At 40.0% G+C, this 14,087-nt stretch overlaps 1 protein-coding gene across 4 annotated transcripts in view; it reads left to right on the forward strand.

Moving 5' to 3' along the window:
- Positions 1–14,087, forward strand: part of BICDL1 (BICD family like cargo adaptor 1) — a 99,355-nt gene continuing 85,268 nt past the window's right edge. For all 4 annotated transcript variants that reach the window (XM_022600335.3, XM_089894550.1, XM_022600336.3 and 1 more), the window contains exons 1-2: positions 1–534; positions 7,455–7,670. In XM_022600335.3, coding sequence (XP_022456043.1) covers positions 94–534; positions 7,455–7,670 — 657 coding nt within the window. In that variant the 5' untranslated portion in view covers positions 1–93. The remainder of the gene's footprint in view (positions 535–7,454; positions 7,671–14,087) is intronic.

The raw sequence follows: 14,087 nt of genomic DNA on the forward strand, positions 1-14,087 counted from the left end.
AGAGGCGCGGGGCGGTGCGACGGGGCCCCTCCCCCTTGCAGCCTGGCGCGCGCCGGCCGGGCCGCACCGCTGCGGGCTCCGCGCGCGCGGGCCATGTCCGCCTTTTGCCTGGGCTTGGCTGGCCGCGCTTCAGCACCCGCAGAGCCGGACAGCGCCTGCTGCATGGAGCTGCTCGCCGCGGCCGCGGACGCAGTCGGGAATCCAGCCGCAGCCGCCGCCGCCGCCGCCCTTGTCTCCTTCCCCGGGGGCCCCGGGGAGCTGGAACTGGCGTTAGAGGAGGAGCTGGCGCTGCTGGCGGCCGGGGAACGGCCGTCCGACCCCGGAGAGCATCCTCAGGCCGAGCCCGGGCCTCCAGCCGAGGGGGCCGAACTGCAGCCGCCGCCCGCCCAGGATCCCGAGCTGCTGTCGGTGATCCGGCAGAAGGAGAAGGATCTGGTCTTGGCGGCCCGACTGGGCAAGGCACTGCTCGAGAGGAACCAGGACATGAGCCGGCAGTATGAGCAGATGCACAAGGAGCTGACAGATAAGCTGGAGGTGAGGACGTCCCTCCTGGGATGGGTGGGAAGCGGGGGGTGGGGGGGAGCCCAGGCACCCGCCTGCCGGCCCTCGGTAGCTTCGGGAGCCACTCACCCACCCCACCCCATCCCACCTTTCTTGCTCATCCTCCCTCACAGAAAACCACCTGGAAGCGGGGCAGCATGGAGGGTTTTGGATTATCAGACGAGGGCATTCATTGAACCCACCTGGCTTTCCCACCCTACTCACAGCAAACGGGTCTATGCACGGCTCCAAACACTGTGGGCCGTTCTGTATACGTACTATACACAGCATCTAAAATAGAGTTTACAGTATGACATTTATTTATACAGCACTGAGGTGATGTCCACACACAGAGAAACTAGAAAGTCGCGAAGCATTTAAAATATGCTCCATGTTTTCAGAGAAGTAGTTAATCGCTAATCAGGGTGTTAGCCTAAAGCGTTTCAGCTTTGGAGTTAAGGCCTCCAGATGCCCTTGTCTTAACTTCCCGGCAGCTCAGAGTTGTGGGAAACAAGTGCCCCTAAAGGAGCTTTATATAGCCTTCAAATAGTTAAGGATTAGGAAGTATGGTTCCATTGCAGAAATCAGGTGAGCCTGCGCTCTGCATGTGACCACTGGTTGTGGATTTGATTTGGACCTCAGTATTTATATGTATTTAAACAGTACTTTTCTGTTTCTGTTCTGGGTCTCACACATGCAGTTGGTTCGCCAAATGCAACCTGTGAGAACCATACAACTTTAACCATTGTTATAAATACCCCTTAAAGTGTCTAAGATTTCTGCCACTTCTCTGGACCAAAGTCTTTTGCAGCTATGCCTGTTTGTTTTCTTGACCTTAACTAGAAAAGGGCCTTGAAAGTGGTACAGGTTGCCACCATTTATAAAAATTAGATTTTTTTTTTTAAAGTGGGGATAGGGGAGGTGCATCATGGCAGTGGGGATGAGCTTATCCTTTTCTGCCTGTGCATTTACTGTTGTTACCCAGTTTGGTTGCAACCAGTTCTTTTTATTCTTAGTTAGAAGAGAATAGTACAGCCCTGAATGAGGTCCATATCACTGCTGCGGGTCAGACAGTCAGAATGTAGATTCAGAAACTTTTCTATAATAAGAAGTGTGTCTGTATTCCAACGACATATCAAAAGTAAATCAGGGAAGAAAAAAAGGAAACCACTGTAACCCTGTAGTTCAGTTGGCCTCTTAACTAGGTCTGCCAGTCGATGAACTCCTGAGATACCTCTCTGAAAAGTGGTTTGTGAAACCTATAGGTAGACTGCCAAAAAGCAGCCCAGTGAATTGAATTGTTTAATTTTCACTTGAAGTAGAGGTCTAGGAATAAAAGGGTGTCTTTTTTTTTTTAAGAGATTTGATTACAGGCTCTATATACAAGTACTACTGCAGAGATTTATGCTTGTGATTTGAAATTCCTTCAGTGAGGGACTTGATTAAAGAGACAGCTAACTTGAAAGGAACATCATATCAGTCAGTTTGATTAGTGATAGATTTCAGGGTAATCCTGAGTGTGCAGTTATACACATCCTGGTTTCCATTTGGAACCTTTATACATGTCTTCAGCAAAGGAAAAAGATATTCAAATTCTGTAACAAGAAAGGTTCTATTGTAAAAGAATAAATTACATTTGACTTTTTGCTGTTGACTTGATAGACAGTAATAAAATAGTTTAAAACTCTTATTAAACTTTTAAAAAAATCTTCATTCCTCTCAGGTCAGCATATGAACTCTAGTGTTAAAAGTTTATTTTTAATTTCTGGAAGTTGGTTGCACAACAGTATGAATGTACTTAGCACTACTAAACCAACAGTACACTTAAAAATGGTTAATATGGTAAATTCTATGTTATGTATGCCTTACCACAATTTGAAAAATAACTTTTAAAAAGTGAAATATTGATCACTAATCAATATTACTGAGTGATGAAGGGGTTCAGTTATACAGTTCCTTCTAGGTATATCTGAAAATTATCATTAAAAGTTTTTTTTTAAAAAAATACACTTAAAATTATCAAGGTATTGTCGTTAGTTTCTTGTTAATTCTTTTAGTATTAATATGAGAGTGACAAATCTCATTATAACAGGGGACTATTTCATTTGATACCTGCAAGTGAGTTTTCCCTTGCAAATTACACCTGTAAGTATATTTTTAAAGCAGCTTAGATTTTAGAATGTCTGCTTGAACAAATTCTTTCTAAAGTTTAATACAACCACTCTGCTAGATTTTCAATTAAATTCAACATTTAGGAGTAGAGAGCCAGCCATTACTTTAAAAACCATTTGTAATTTTCTACAAACTATCAGACAGTGGAGTCAAACACATTTTCTCATGGGTTAGTTTGAAAGATAAACACGAGAGGACTCTGAGAGAATGTTGGTTTGACTATTAAATAATGAGACTGGTTTTGTTTTTGTCCCATCTGCTTACTTACTACTTCAAAATTGGCACCTTTCTAATTTCAGAACCAAGTCATTTTCAAGATCTTTTCTACTTATTCATTAGCTATTATTGAATACCTCTCCAGTTCTGTGCGCCAAACCCAAGATTGTGTTTTGTCATTTAAAACGTAAAGTACTTGATCTTACACTGCTCTCTCATTAAAGGCGCACTCTTTAAAGTCTTTAAAGGTTAACATAGAAGTTTTTTAGTTAGGCATCTCTTAAAGATGAATGAAGATTCAATTTAATTTGAGAGATTGTAAGGTTTTGGTCATTTTTTTTCCACCCTTAAATTGACTATCCTGTATTTTATCCATTCCCTGAATTAGATTTTCACATGCTTAATTTTTTAATATAAATTTATTTATTTGTTTATTTTTGGCTGCATCCTTTATTTCGTTGCCGTGCTCATGCTTTCTCTAGTTGCAGTGAGCGGGGGCTACTCTTCATTGTGGTGCGCAGGCTTCTCATTGCAGTGGCTTCTCTTGTTGCAGAGCACGAGCTAGTTGTGGCTCGCGGGCTCTAGAGCACAGGCTCAGTAGTTGTGGCGCACGGGCTTCGTTGCTTCGTGGCATGTGGGATCCTCCCGGACCAGGGATCGAACCCATGTTGCCTGCATTGGCAGGTGGATTCTTAACTACTGCGCCACCAGGGAAGCCCCTCATATGCTTAATTTTTTTTTTTTAATGCCTTTAGATATTTTATTTCTTCTGCATCTACAGTTAGCCCTTTTGCTTTTAAAACATATCCAGCCAGGTCCTTAGTAGTTTCTTTTTTTTCCCCCAGAATATGAACTAAGACAGTAACTTGGGTTTATACACTTTTTTCTTCAGAGATTAAATCGTTGTTTAGTTTTTTAAAAATGTTTTTAGGGCTTCCCTGGTGGTGCAGTGGTTGAGAGTCCGCCTGCAGATGCAGGGGACACGGGTTCGTGCCCCGGTCCAGGAAGATCCCACATGCCGCGGAGTGGCTGGGCCTGTGAGCCATGGCCGCTGAGCCTGCGCGTCCGGAGCCTGTGCTCCGCAACAGGAGAGGCCACAACAGTGAGAGGCCCGCATACGGCAAAAAAAAAAAAAAAAAAAAAATATATATATATATATATATATATATGTTTTTAAAGTCCAGGATTCCCTTTTTTCCCATTCTAGCTGAGAGTGAATTATCTCTTACTGCAGAGGTAATCTCTTTCCTCAATTACATTTTCTTCCCCCTTCCCTAGGCCAATTCTAATGATTCTAGCACTGTTTTCTTTTTTAAGAAGCAAAACAAGTAAGGGGAAAATGATTCATAATTGGGTAGTACATTTAGGTAAGCAAACGCAGGGGTCCTTATTTGCATTCAGTGCTTGGTCCACTTAAAAAATAGTATTTTTCTTTGTATTTTTTAAGAACCATATCCTGGACCTGGGAGAATAGCACTGCTTTTTTGGTTCTTTGCAGAAATCCATTTCTGTAACAACCAATTTTAGGTGGGCTAATGATATTAACTTTTGTTTTTTCAGAGTTTTAAATAAATTGTTTTTTAGAATGGTTTTAGATTTACAGAAATATTGGAAAGATGGCACAGCAGAGAGTTTCCATATGCCCTGCCCCCAGTTCCTCTATTATTAACATCTTACATTAGCATGGTATACTTGCCATAATTAATGAACCGATACTAATACATTATTGTTAGCTAATATCCTTAGTTTATTCAGATTTCTTTAGCCTTTGCCAAATGTCTTTTTCTGTTCCAGGATACCACCTTGTATTTAGTTTGTGTATCTTCTTAGTCTCCTCTTTCCTGTAACACTTTTAGACTTTCCTTGTTTTTGATGACCTTGATAGTTTTGACATTAACTTTTTTCTTTTTTTATTGAGGTATAATTGACATACATCATTATATTAGTTTCAGCTGTAGATATTACCTTTTAAAATACCATATAACCCCAAGAAGCAGGGAATAGCATGGGCAGAGCCTGACCTCCACACTTGCTGATACTCTGCCTAGAGTTTACTGGTTAATTTAGCACTTAATTGAAAGTATAATTCTAGGAGAAACCTTTCTTTTCTCAGAGTAGACAAAAGGCTAAATTCTGTATGTTCATTAATAGGAAAGTCTTGATTTTTTTAATTAAAGTATTGGGAAACCTGAAGTAGGAAGTTTGTCACTTGTGCAAAGAAATGTAAGGACAAAATAGACTGATCAGCACCACCTGTCCTCAACCCTGCCCCACCCCCCGCAAGTGGATTAGATTGTTTTAGTTGCTTGGTTGGGCTGTTCACTAACAGCTGTTTGCTGAATATTTTTAAGTCTCTCTGTTCTTTTAGAACACAAACCTAATTTATCTGGCCTCTCAGTAACACTGTGATTACTGAGTTCTTGCTGTTTCCTTCTGCTCAATCTTTTCCATTTTGGAAAAACTCAATAAAACCAAGTATCACAGTTTTAGGCTGGTAATTACCATTTACTTCTGCATTTCATCTTTCTGAAATTTGTATAGTGACTAAAACATTCTCATTTTTGGAAGTTTAGCAAAGTGAGGGAAGCGTAGAGCAGAAAATTTTCATGCTGAGGAGTACAAGTCCCTCTCTTGTCATTTCTTTTCCCCTGTGCTCAAAACTGAGGCTGTATAAAGTATAACTATAATGTGACTTTTTCAACAAATATACCAGAGTGGCTATATCAAAATTAATTACTCCCTTGAAGTGGTCAACTTTGGAGGCTATACACTTATTTCAGTGAAAACTGCCTTTGCTGATGTTCTCAGAATTTTAATTTTTCTGACTGCTCTGTCATGGTAAATTTGCATCTTTTGGGGGTAAATTAGACTTTCCGAAACATTTACAAGTCACTCAGAGCAAATTAGGGGAATAAAATGGCAAGATGAAATGAGATAATCTCTTTTTAGACACATCTCAGATGTGAAGTAATGGGACTGATATTCTTGTATAACTATGCACTGGCCCTTAGAGCTTTCCAAAAGAGGCATTCCAAAAAACATTCGAAAGATGAGAACTTGGGTAGAATAAGAGTGTAGGTTCCCAAGGTGAAAAGATGTTTGAGTACTCTGAAGGTGACGATTCAAATGCTCATCTTAGCTTTTTGAGACAATCTCAGTGCTTGATATCAACCTTCAGTGCATCAGAATTTCCAATAGAACCTAGATAGTTAGATAGATAGATAGATGCCTGCCTAGGCCTCGTCCCATTCTTAACTGAATCATATCTTTGGAATTAGTATTTAGGTGGATATATTTTGAACAATTATACCAGAGATTTTCTGACAGCAACAAAAGTTGAGGACCATTGCTTTACATTTCATATATTCCCTGAGGTATAGCTTGGCTTTTTTGTACATACTAGGCTTTTTAAGTAGGAGAACATACTTTCCTCTGAAAAGACAAATTTGTATTTATCTCACAGAAATAAAAAGATGTTCTTATTTCCTTCAATCCAAAAGAGTTCTTTTCTGTCGAGCTGCTACTTCAAACCATCTGTACTTTTCCTGCATACCATTTGTCACGCTGTACAATTTAATACTTTTATCAACCTCTCCCACTAGAATGGAAACTCCATAAAGGTAAGGACCATTATGTCAGTGGCTAGCCTGTAACAGGCGCTCAAGAATGAATGAAAAGATCGGAAATAAATATGCAAGGCTAATAAGTCATGATTTAATAAAGTGGGCCTGAATCTGAACTTGCCTTAATGATTTTGAAATACAATGCTATATATAGCAGGAAATATTGAGTTGTGATTTAGAGCATTAAACAAAGTCAAGTGACTAAGACACAAATCCCAGCTCTCCCTTGAGCTTGTTATTGAATCTCTTATCTTCTGCTGCTTCATTTGTAAGAAAAGGTGGTTAATCTGAAGCATCTCTGGAGTTCTTTCTAGCTCTGAAAATTCTGTGATTCTAAGTGCCTGCTATTATGCCAGGCATAATAGATGACAGCAAAAGAAATTTTCTTAAGGACTCATTTTAAGTTGTTTAAATGTATATTTCACCAATTAACGGATGATTTACTAAATTTCAAGTGAGTTCCTAAGTCTAGAACCCCCATTCCTAAGGATAAGAGTAAACATTAAGTATTATCAGTATGAATGGCATTCTGTTTGTGAAATCAGCCTTCCCTACTCTGGAAGAAGGGAATATTTTTGCAGCTGTGTAATGGGCAACTTCTCCTACGTGGCAGAGTGTTTTGTTGTGCTGACTGACTAGGAAAAAGAAAAGTTAGAAGAGTGTGAAAAGAAAAAAATGAAAGGATCTGGATTTTTTTTTTTTAATATTTATTTATTTATTTGGCTGCACCAGGTCTTCGGTGCCGTATGTGGGATCTTAGTTGCGGCATGTGGGGTGTTGTTGCCTGACCAGGGACTGAACCTGGGCCCCCTGCATTGGGAACGCAGAGTCTTAGCCACTGGGCCACCAGGGAAGTCCCTGGAATTTTTAATGGTTTTAAAATCCTCTTCATTTTTCACCCAGCACTTAGAGCAAGAGAAACACGAACTAAGAAGACGATTTGAGAACCGAGAAGGGGAGTGGGAAGGGCGTGTGTCCGAGCTGGAGAGTGATGTGAAACAGCTTCAGGATGAGTTGGAGAGGCAGCAGGTTCATCTACGGGAAGCAGATCGAGAAAAAACACGGGCTGTCCAGGAATTATCAGAACAGAACCAAAGGTTATTGGATCAACTCAGCAGGGTGAGTCAAAAGTTAAGAATTTATGGTATAAAATACTAAAAGTTGAAACAGAGTTTCTGTGTAATGTCAACCATATATAAGGTAAGAGTAGTTCTGATTTTTGTTGCCTTTGGTATTGATATCAACAAATGAAGTATTTTTCACCTATAAGAATTTCAGCTGTGGTGAACTAGGTGTCAGGAGCAAAGACCCTTGCCTGTCGTTAGTCAGCTGTGGGACTTTGGCAGTCACTTAACTTGGGAGTTTTCTCATTTTTAAAATGTAAGAGTTTGCTTAGTGATTCGATGTTCCTTATATCTCTACAAGTCTGTGATTCTTTTACCTAGCGAAAGTCTGTCACTGGTAAAATTATGTTAATGCATTTAGTTCAAATGTTAAATGGTGCCATCTTTAAATTGAAAAGCTTAGGGAAATTTTCTAGAGCAAATGATTTTCATTGGTACTACATTTGCGAATGTACACTCCTTCTTATTCTTTAAATATGAAGGGAGGTATGTGTATCTGTATATAAAATTTGTTCTCTTTATTTCCACATTAAGTAAAGGTTCTTTATTTGTACCTTTATAGGGTGGTGTCATGGATGTATTAATTAACCGAAGTCAAGGTTGTAGAATCATTGCAAAGGAGTTTGAGGGCTGAGTAGGTGGAAATCTAATTTAAATACAGAACATACTTTTTAACAAATGCAGGAATGTTGTTTATGCCCTGGTCTCTAAAGCCACCTACTTTTGAAAATTAAGAGCTGGATTTACTATCATACCTCAGACCTTCTTACAAGTTGAAAATAATACGAGTTCAGTTACCAGAGGAAAAAGAACTATTCTGATAAAATCCCTAAGCACAAACGTTCACAGGAGAGCACTGCCCTTGTCTGCATGGTTAGTGTTTGATGCTTAAGTCTCTGGGAAAGGCTTAGCTAGGGCAGCATGTGAAGTTATTTTACTAGTTTTTGTCATAGTTGCTTCCCATGGGAACCCTGAGACTGGTCAAAACCTTCATGCCTCACAGGGAAGTGTAAAGTAAATGCTACCACTAGAGAAACGGAGAGGAAGAAGGAGAGGTATGGAAGGAGTGAGTGGAACAGGGTATCTTGAGGGAGATTGGGGGAGGGGGCAGGGGAGAGACAGAAGGAGAGAGATGCCTAATAACTTGGAAAATAGCTAGTTGCAGGAGCTATCAGAACGTGAAGGTGAGAATTCAGGTGGTAGGTGGAGCTAAAGATCTTGCCTGCAGGTTTCTCATCTAGGGAATCAAATCACCATTTGACTGGCTGGAAGGGAAGAGCTGGACAAGTTCTTCAAAAAGACATTATAGAGCCAGCTCAGTAGCCTTTCTGACTCAGTTCTAAAACCTTTTTTAGCAACCGGGAAGGGAATCTGTATCCTTGTAAGATTTTATAGGTTTTTTGGGGGGTTTTAAAATAAATTTATTTATTTTTGGCTGCGTTGGGTCTTCATTGCTGCGCGTGGACTTTTCTCTAGTTGCAGCAAGCGGGGGCTACTTGGCGAGTGGGGGCTACTCTTGGTTGCGGTGCGCGGGCTTCTCATTGCGGTGGCTTCTCTTGTGGAGCACGGGCTTCAGTAGTGTGGCTCGCAGGCTCTAGAGTGCAGCCTCAGTAGTTGTGGCTCACGGGCTTAGTTGCTCCGCGGCATGTGGGATCTTCCCAGACCAGGGCTCGAACCCATGTCCCCTGCATTGGGAGGCGGATTCTTAACCACTGCGCCACCAGGGAACTCCAAGATTTTATATGTTTTTGAGGCTTTATTCATTATTCATGAAAGATTAACCAAATAGGCCTGGCCAGATTGATTTATTTGTTCAAAAAAAAATTCATGATTATTCTGAACTAGTGTTTCTTAATGGTGACTTACGAAAGGAATACAACAAACCAGAACAATTTAAGAGGAAATTATTTCTTGGGAGCTAAGTTCATGTTACGAAATAACATGAGCAGAAGCTGACTCAACTCTGCTTTCTGATCTGGTGAAAGATAGGTGGCCAGAGAAAGCAAATATTAATATGACATAGCGAGAGCACTGAGCTTGGAATGTTGAATCTTGACTCTGCTTCTCATTAACTGGGTGACCTTGTTTGTTCTTCCCTTTCCTTATTTTTATTTTTTATTAAAAAAAAATTATTTGGCTGCACCAGGTCTTAGTTGCAGTATGTGGGATCTTTAGTTGCGGCACGTGGAATCTTTAGTTGTGGCATGCGAATTCTTAGTTGTGGCATGCGAATTCTTAGTTGCGGCATGTGGGATCTAGTTCCCTGACCAGGGATCAAACCCGGGCCCCCTGCACTGGGAGCATGGAGTCTTAGCCACTGGACCACCAGGGAAGTCCCCCTTTCCTTATACTTATTTTTTTAAATTATTTTTTTAAATTTATTTTTGGCTGCGTTGGGTCTTCATTGCTGCGCACAGGCTTCCTCTAGTTGCGGTGAGTGGGGGCTACTCTTCGTTGCAGTGCAAGGGCTTCTTATTGCGGTGGCTTCTCTTGTTGTGGAGGCAGGGTGAGCCCCCTTCCCCACCAGGGAAGCCCCCTTTCTTTATCCTTAAAATGGAGGTTGGGGGGCTTCCCTGGTGGCGCAGTTGTTGAGAATCCGCCTGCCGATGCAGGGTACGCGGGTTCGTGCCCCATTCCGGGAGGGTCCCACGTGCTGCAGAGCGGCTGGGCCCGTGAGCCGTGGCCGCTGAGCCTCCGCGTCCGGAGCCTGTGCTCCGCAACGGGAGAGGCCACAACAGTGAGAGGCCCGCGTACCACAAAAAAAAAAAAAAAAAAAAAGGAGGTTGGGGACTTCCCTGGTGGTGCAGTGGTTAAGAATCCGCCTGCCAATGCAGGGGACACAGGTTTGAGCACTGGTCCGGGAAGATCCCACATGCCGTGGAGCAACTAAGCCCATGTGCCACAGCTATTGAGCCTGTGCTCTAGAGCCTGCACAGCAACAAAGACCCAATGCAGCCAAAAATAAATAAATAAAATAAATAAATTTTTAAAATAAATAAATAGAATGGAGGTAAAAATTTGTACCTCATGCAAGTACTGTTAAAATGAAAATGAGGTAATGTGTTTTTGTTAAGCAGAATATGAAGTTAATATGTTTCCGTGTTGATGGTTATTTTACTAAGGGAGTATCTTTATAGTTGAGGTTCCTCTGCCTAATTTCTCTGTAGAAAATACTGATAAGCTGTTCCCAAAGGAATATAGGAGGATAACATTTCCACTAGATCTAGATTCTTGTTATCCTCTCTGGCCTTGAATGTAGGCCCTTGGTGAGTTTTGCGGCTTTTTTTCCCTTTCTCTTTTTAAGCAGGCCAAGCCCCTTGGGTTTCCATCAACAGCCAGTTTAGATTGCATTTTATTATCATTTTATTAACTGGGTATTCAGGAACTAGAGGAATTGGGTACTTTGAAGTGAATTAAGATTCTCCTAGGACAAGTTAACAACCAGCAAAAGTAGTAGAAGGCCATGCTTTTCTAACAATGTATATAATGTGTTTTTATAAGCATGAAATGTATATCTAAAATGTAGTATATTTCTGTGATGCTTTTGTCCAAAGTATTTTTTATTGAAGTATAGTTGATTTATTTGTCCAAAGTATTTTTAAATGTATTTCTTTGCTGCCATGCTTTTTTGTTTTTGTTTTTAAATAACTGCTTTATTGAGATAGAATTCATATACCATAACATTTACTTTTTAAAAGTGTACATCCCCACTATCTAAGTATACAATAGAACATTTCACACCCCCCAAAAAAGGAAGCCTGTACCCATTAGCAGTCACTCCTCATTCCACCTAACACCCTATCTGACACCCTGACCCCTGGCAACCACTAATCTACTTTTTGTCTCTATGGATTTGTCTGTTCTGGATATTTCATGTAAATAGAATCATACATATGTGACTTTTTGTGACTGACTTCTTTCCCTTAGCATAATGTTTTCAGGGTTCATCCACATTGTAGCATATATCAATACTTCATTTTTATGGTTGAAGAATATTCCATTGTATGGATATAACACATTTTGTTTATTGATTCATTAATTGATGGACATTTGGGTTGTTTCCACTTTTTGGCTTTTATGAATAAGACTGCCATACACATTCATGTTCAAGTGTTTGTGTGATCAGCGTTCTTTTCAGCTCTAAATTAGGATGCTGTGAGCATATGTATCCCATAAGCTTCTGGATCCTCATTATGATGAAGGAAGGGATGGGTACTGTTGTAATTTTATAGCTGAGAAAACTTGAGGGACAGAAAGATATGTGACTTAATTAAGGCTCTTCCGGTTCAAGACTGATGAAGGTTCCTGTGCCTCAATTTCAAATTTCTGAGGCAGCAATTAAGGTCACAGACTTTGGATCCCAGACAGCCCTGGGACCAGACACCATCTCTGCTATTTACTAGCTGAGTGAGTATGGGAAAGTTTTTCCACTTTTTAAAATCGTAGTTTCCTCCTCTGTATAATGGAAACAATTACACTATTAGTATTATCTGATGCTGTTATGAGGACTAAATGAGTTAATGTATGTAAAGCTCTAGCCACAATGTCTAGCATACAGTGAGTGCTCAATAAATGGTAGCCATCATAATTATCATGTCCTCCTCATGTAGATGAGATTTCTGCATCTTGTCCAATGTTTATTCTCTAATTTGAGAGAGTGGAAGAATCTGAAGTGTCCCCAGCACATATTGGCATGTAAAAATATTTTGTTTAGTAGTCAAATCTCTACTCAAAAATATTTGTGTAAAATTGACCCTCCTAGGAGTTGAGTCAGGTTTATTCTATAGCACCTAGAACCAACACTGCTGCATATATCCTGGGGATACCCTTATCCCAGTTCATTTGCTCATTTGGACAAAATGCCCTCTAAATTCTCTTCTAGCTCCTAAATTTCTGTGAGACTCATTTTTGTGAAACTCAGGTTGACATATCTGGAGAGAGTATAATTCACTTTTTAAGTTAGAAAGTCATACTATGATAGCGTTGTCAGTGGGGGTGTAGGACATGTTAAACACTTATCCTCTGAACTATATCAAAAGTAGAAAGAATACAGTGGGCCTTACTTTCAAGAGGAAAGGCGAGATATGGGCCATGCTTGTTGCCTAAGAAGAAGGAGATATAAATGCTTAACATGGAGGTTTTTTGAGAATCCTTCTGATACATAAATATAACAGCGTTTTTAGCAGAAACTTCCATAGCCTGCAGATGATTTTCTCCCCAACAGCAGCAGCTAAGATATCAGAGTTCTGATCGGTATTAGAGTCCTGAAGTGGTTATTCACTAATTTAAGCTCCTACAGTTTGTAACACAGTTTAGGCACTATAGAAAGTTCTGTTTATATCCTTCACCTATTATTGGTGTGTAAGAGGTTTTTTTTTTACACATTCTTGATGGTATTATATTTTCATTTTGTTTTTGGACTCTTTTACCAAACAGAGGTGTGTTCTTTTAGTGAAGTCAGATTTATTAATCATTTCCTTTATGATTTGACTTTTGTGTTTTGCTTAAGCCTGTCCTCCAGGTCATGACGATATTTTCCTGTATTAATTATAATTATATTAATTATAAAAATTTAAGACTTGTTTTTTACGTTTAGATCTTTAATCTGTCTAGAATTTAGTTTTTACTATGATATGACATAGAAGTCCAGCTGTGTTTTCTATGTGATTTATTGTCTCAGCACTGTCTATATCCCCATGAATTTCTAATGCTGTGTGGATTTTTTAATGAAAAAAAAATCGTAACGTTTAGTCTTGACTGAAGAGCCAAGGTAACTTAAAATAAAAAATTTAGAGGGTTATATAAAACTGTATTATTTTGCTAGGGCTGTTGTAGCAAAGTACCACAGACTGAATGGCTTAAACAACAGGAAATTATTGTCTCGCAGTTCTGGGGGCTGGAGGTTCAAAATCAAGGTGTTGTAAATATTGTTTCCTTTTGAGGGCTATGAGGGAAGGATCCACTCCAGGTTGCTCTCCTTGCCTTGTAATAGATGGCCATCTAACCCCCTGTGTCTCCTCCCTCCTTGTATATCTGTCTCTGTTTCCAGATTTCTTCTCCCTATAAGAACACCAGTCATACTGGATTAGGGCCCAGCCTAATGACCTGTTTGTTTTTAAATTTTTAATTACATAGTTGTATAGTTGATTTACAATGTTGTGTTAGTTTCTGGTGTATAGCAAAGTGATTCAGTTATATATGCATATTCTTTTTCATATTCTCTTTCATTATGGTTTATTATAGGATATTAAGTATAGTTCACTACGCTATGCAGTAGGACCTTGTTGTTTATCTATTTTATATACAGTAGTCTGCATCTGCTAATCCTAAACTCCTAATTTATCCCTCCCTTACCCCCCCTTCCTCTTTGGTAACCGTAAGTTTGTTTCCATGTCTGTGAGTCTGTTTCTGT

Source organism: Delphinapterus leucas, chromosome 14 (assembly GCF_059928025.1).
Source record: "Delphinapterus leucas isolate spDelLeu-1000000601 "Yukka" chromosome 14, BTC_Dleu_Yukka2, whole genome shotgun sequence".
Lineage (NCBI taxonomy): Eukaryota > Metazoa > Chordata > Mammalia > Artiodactyla > Monodontidae > Delphinapterus > Delphinapterus leucas.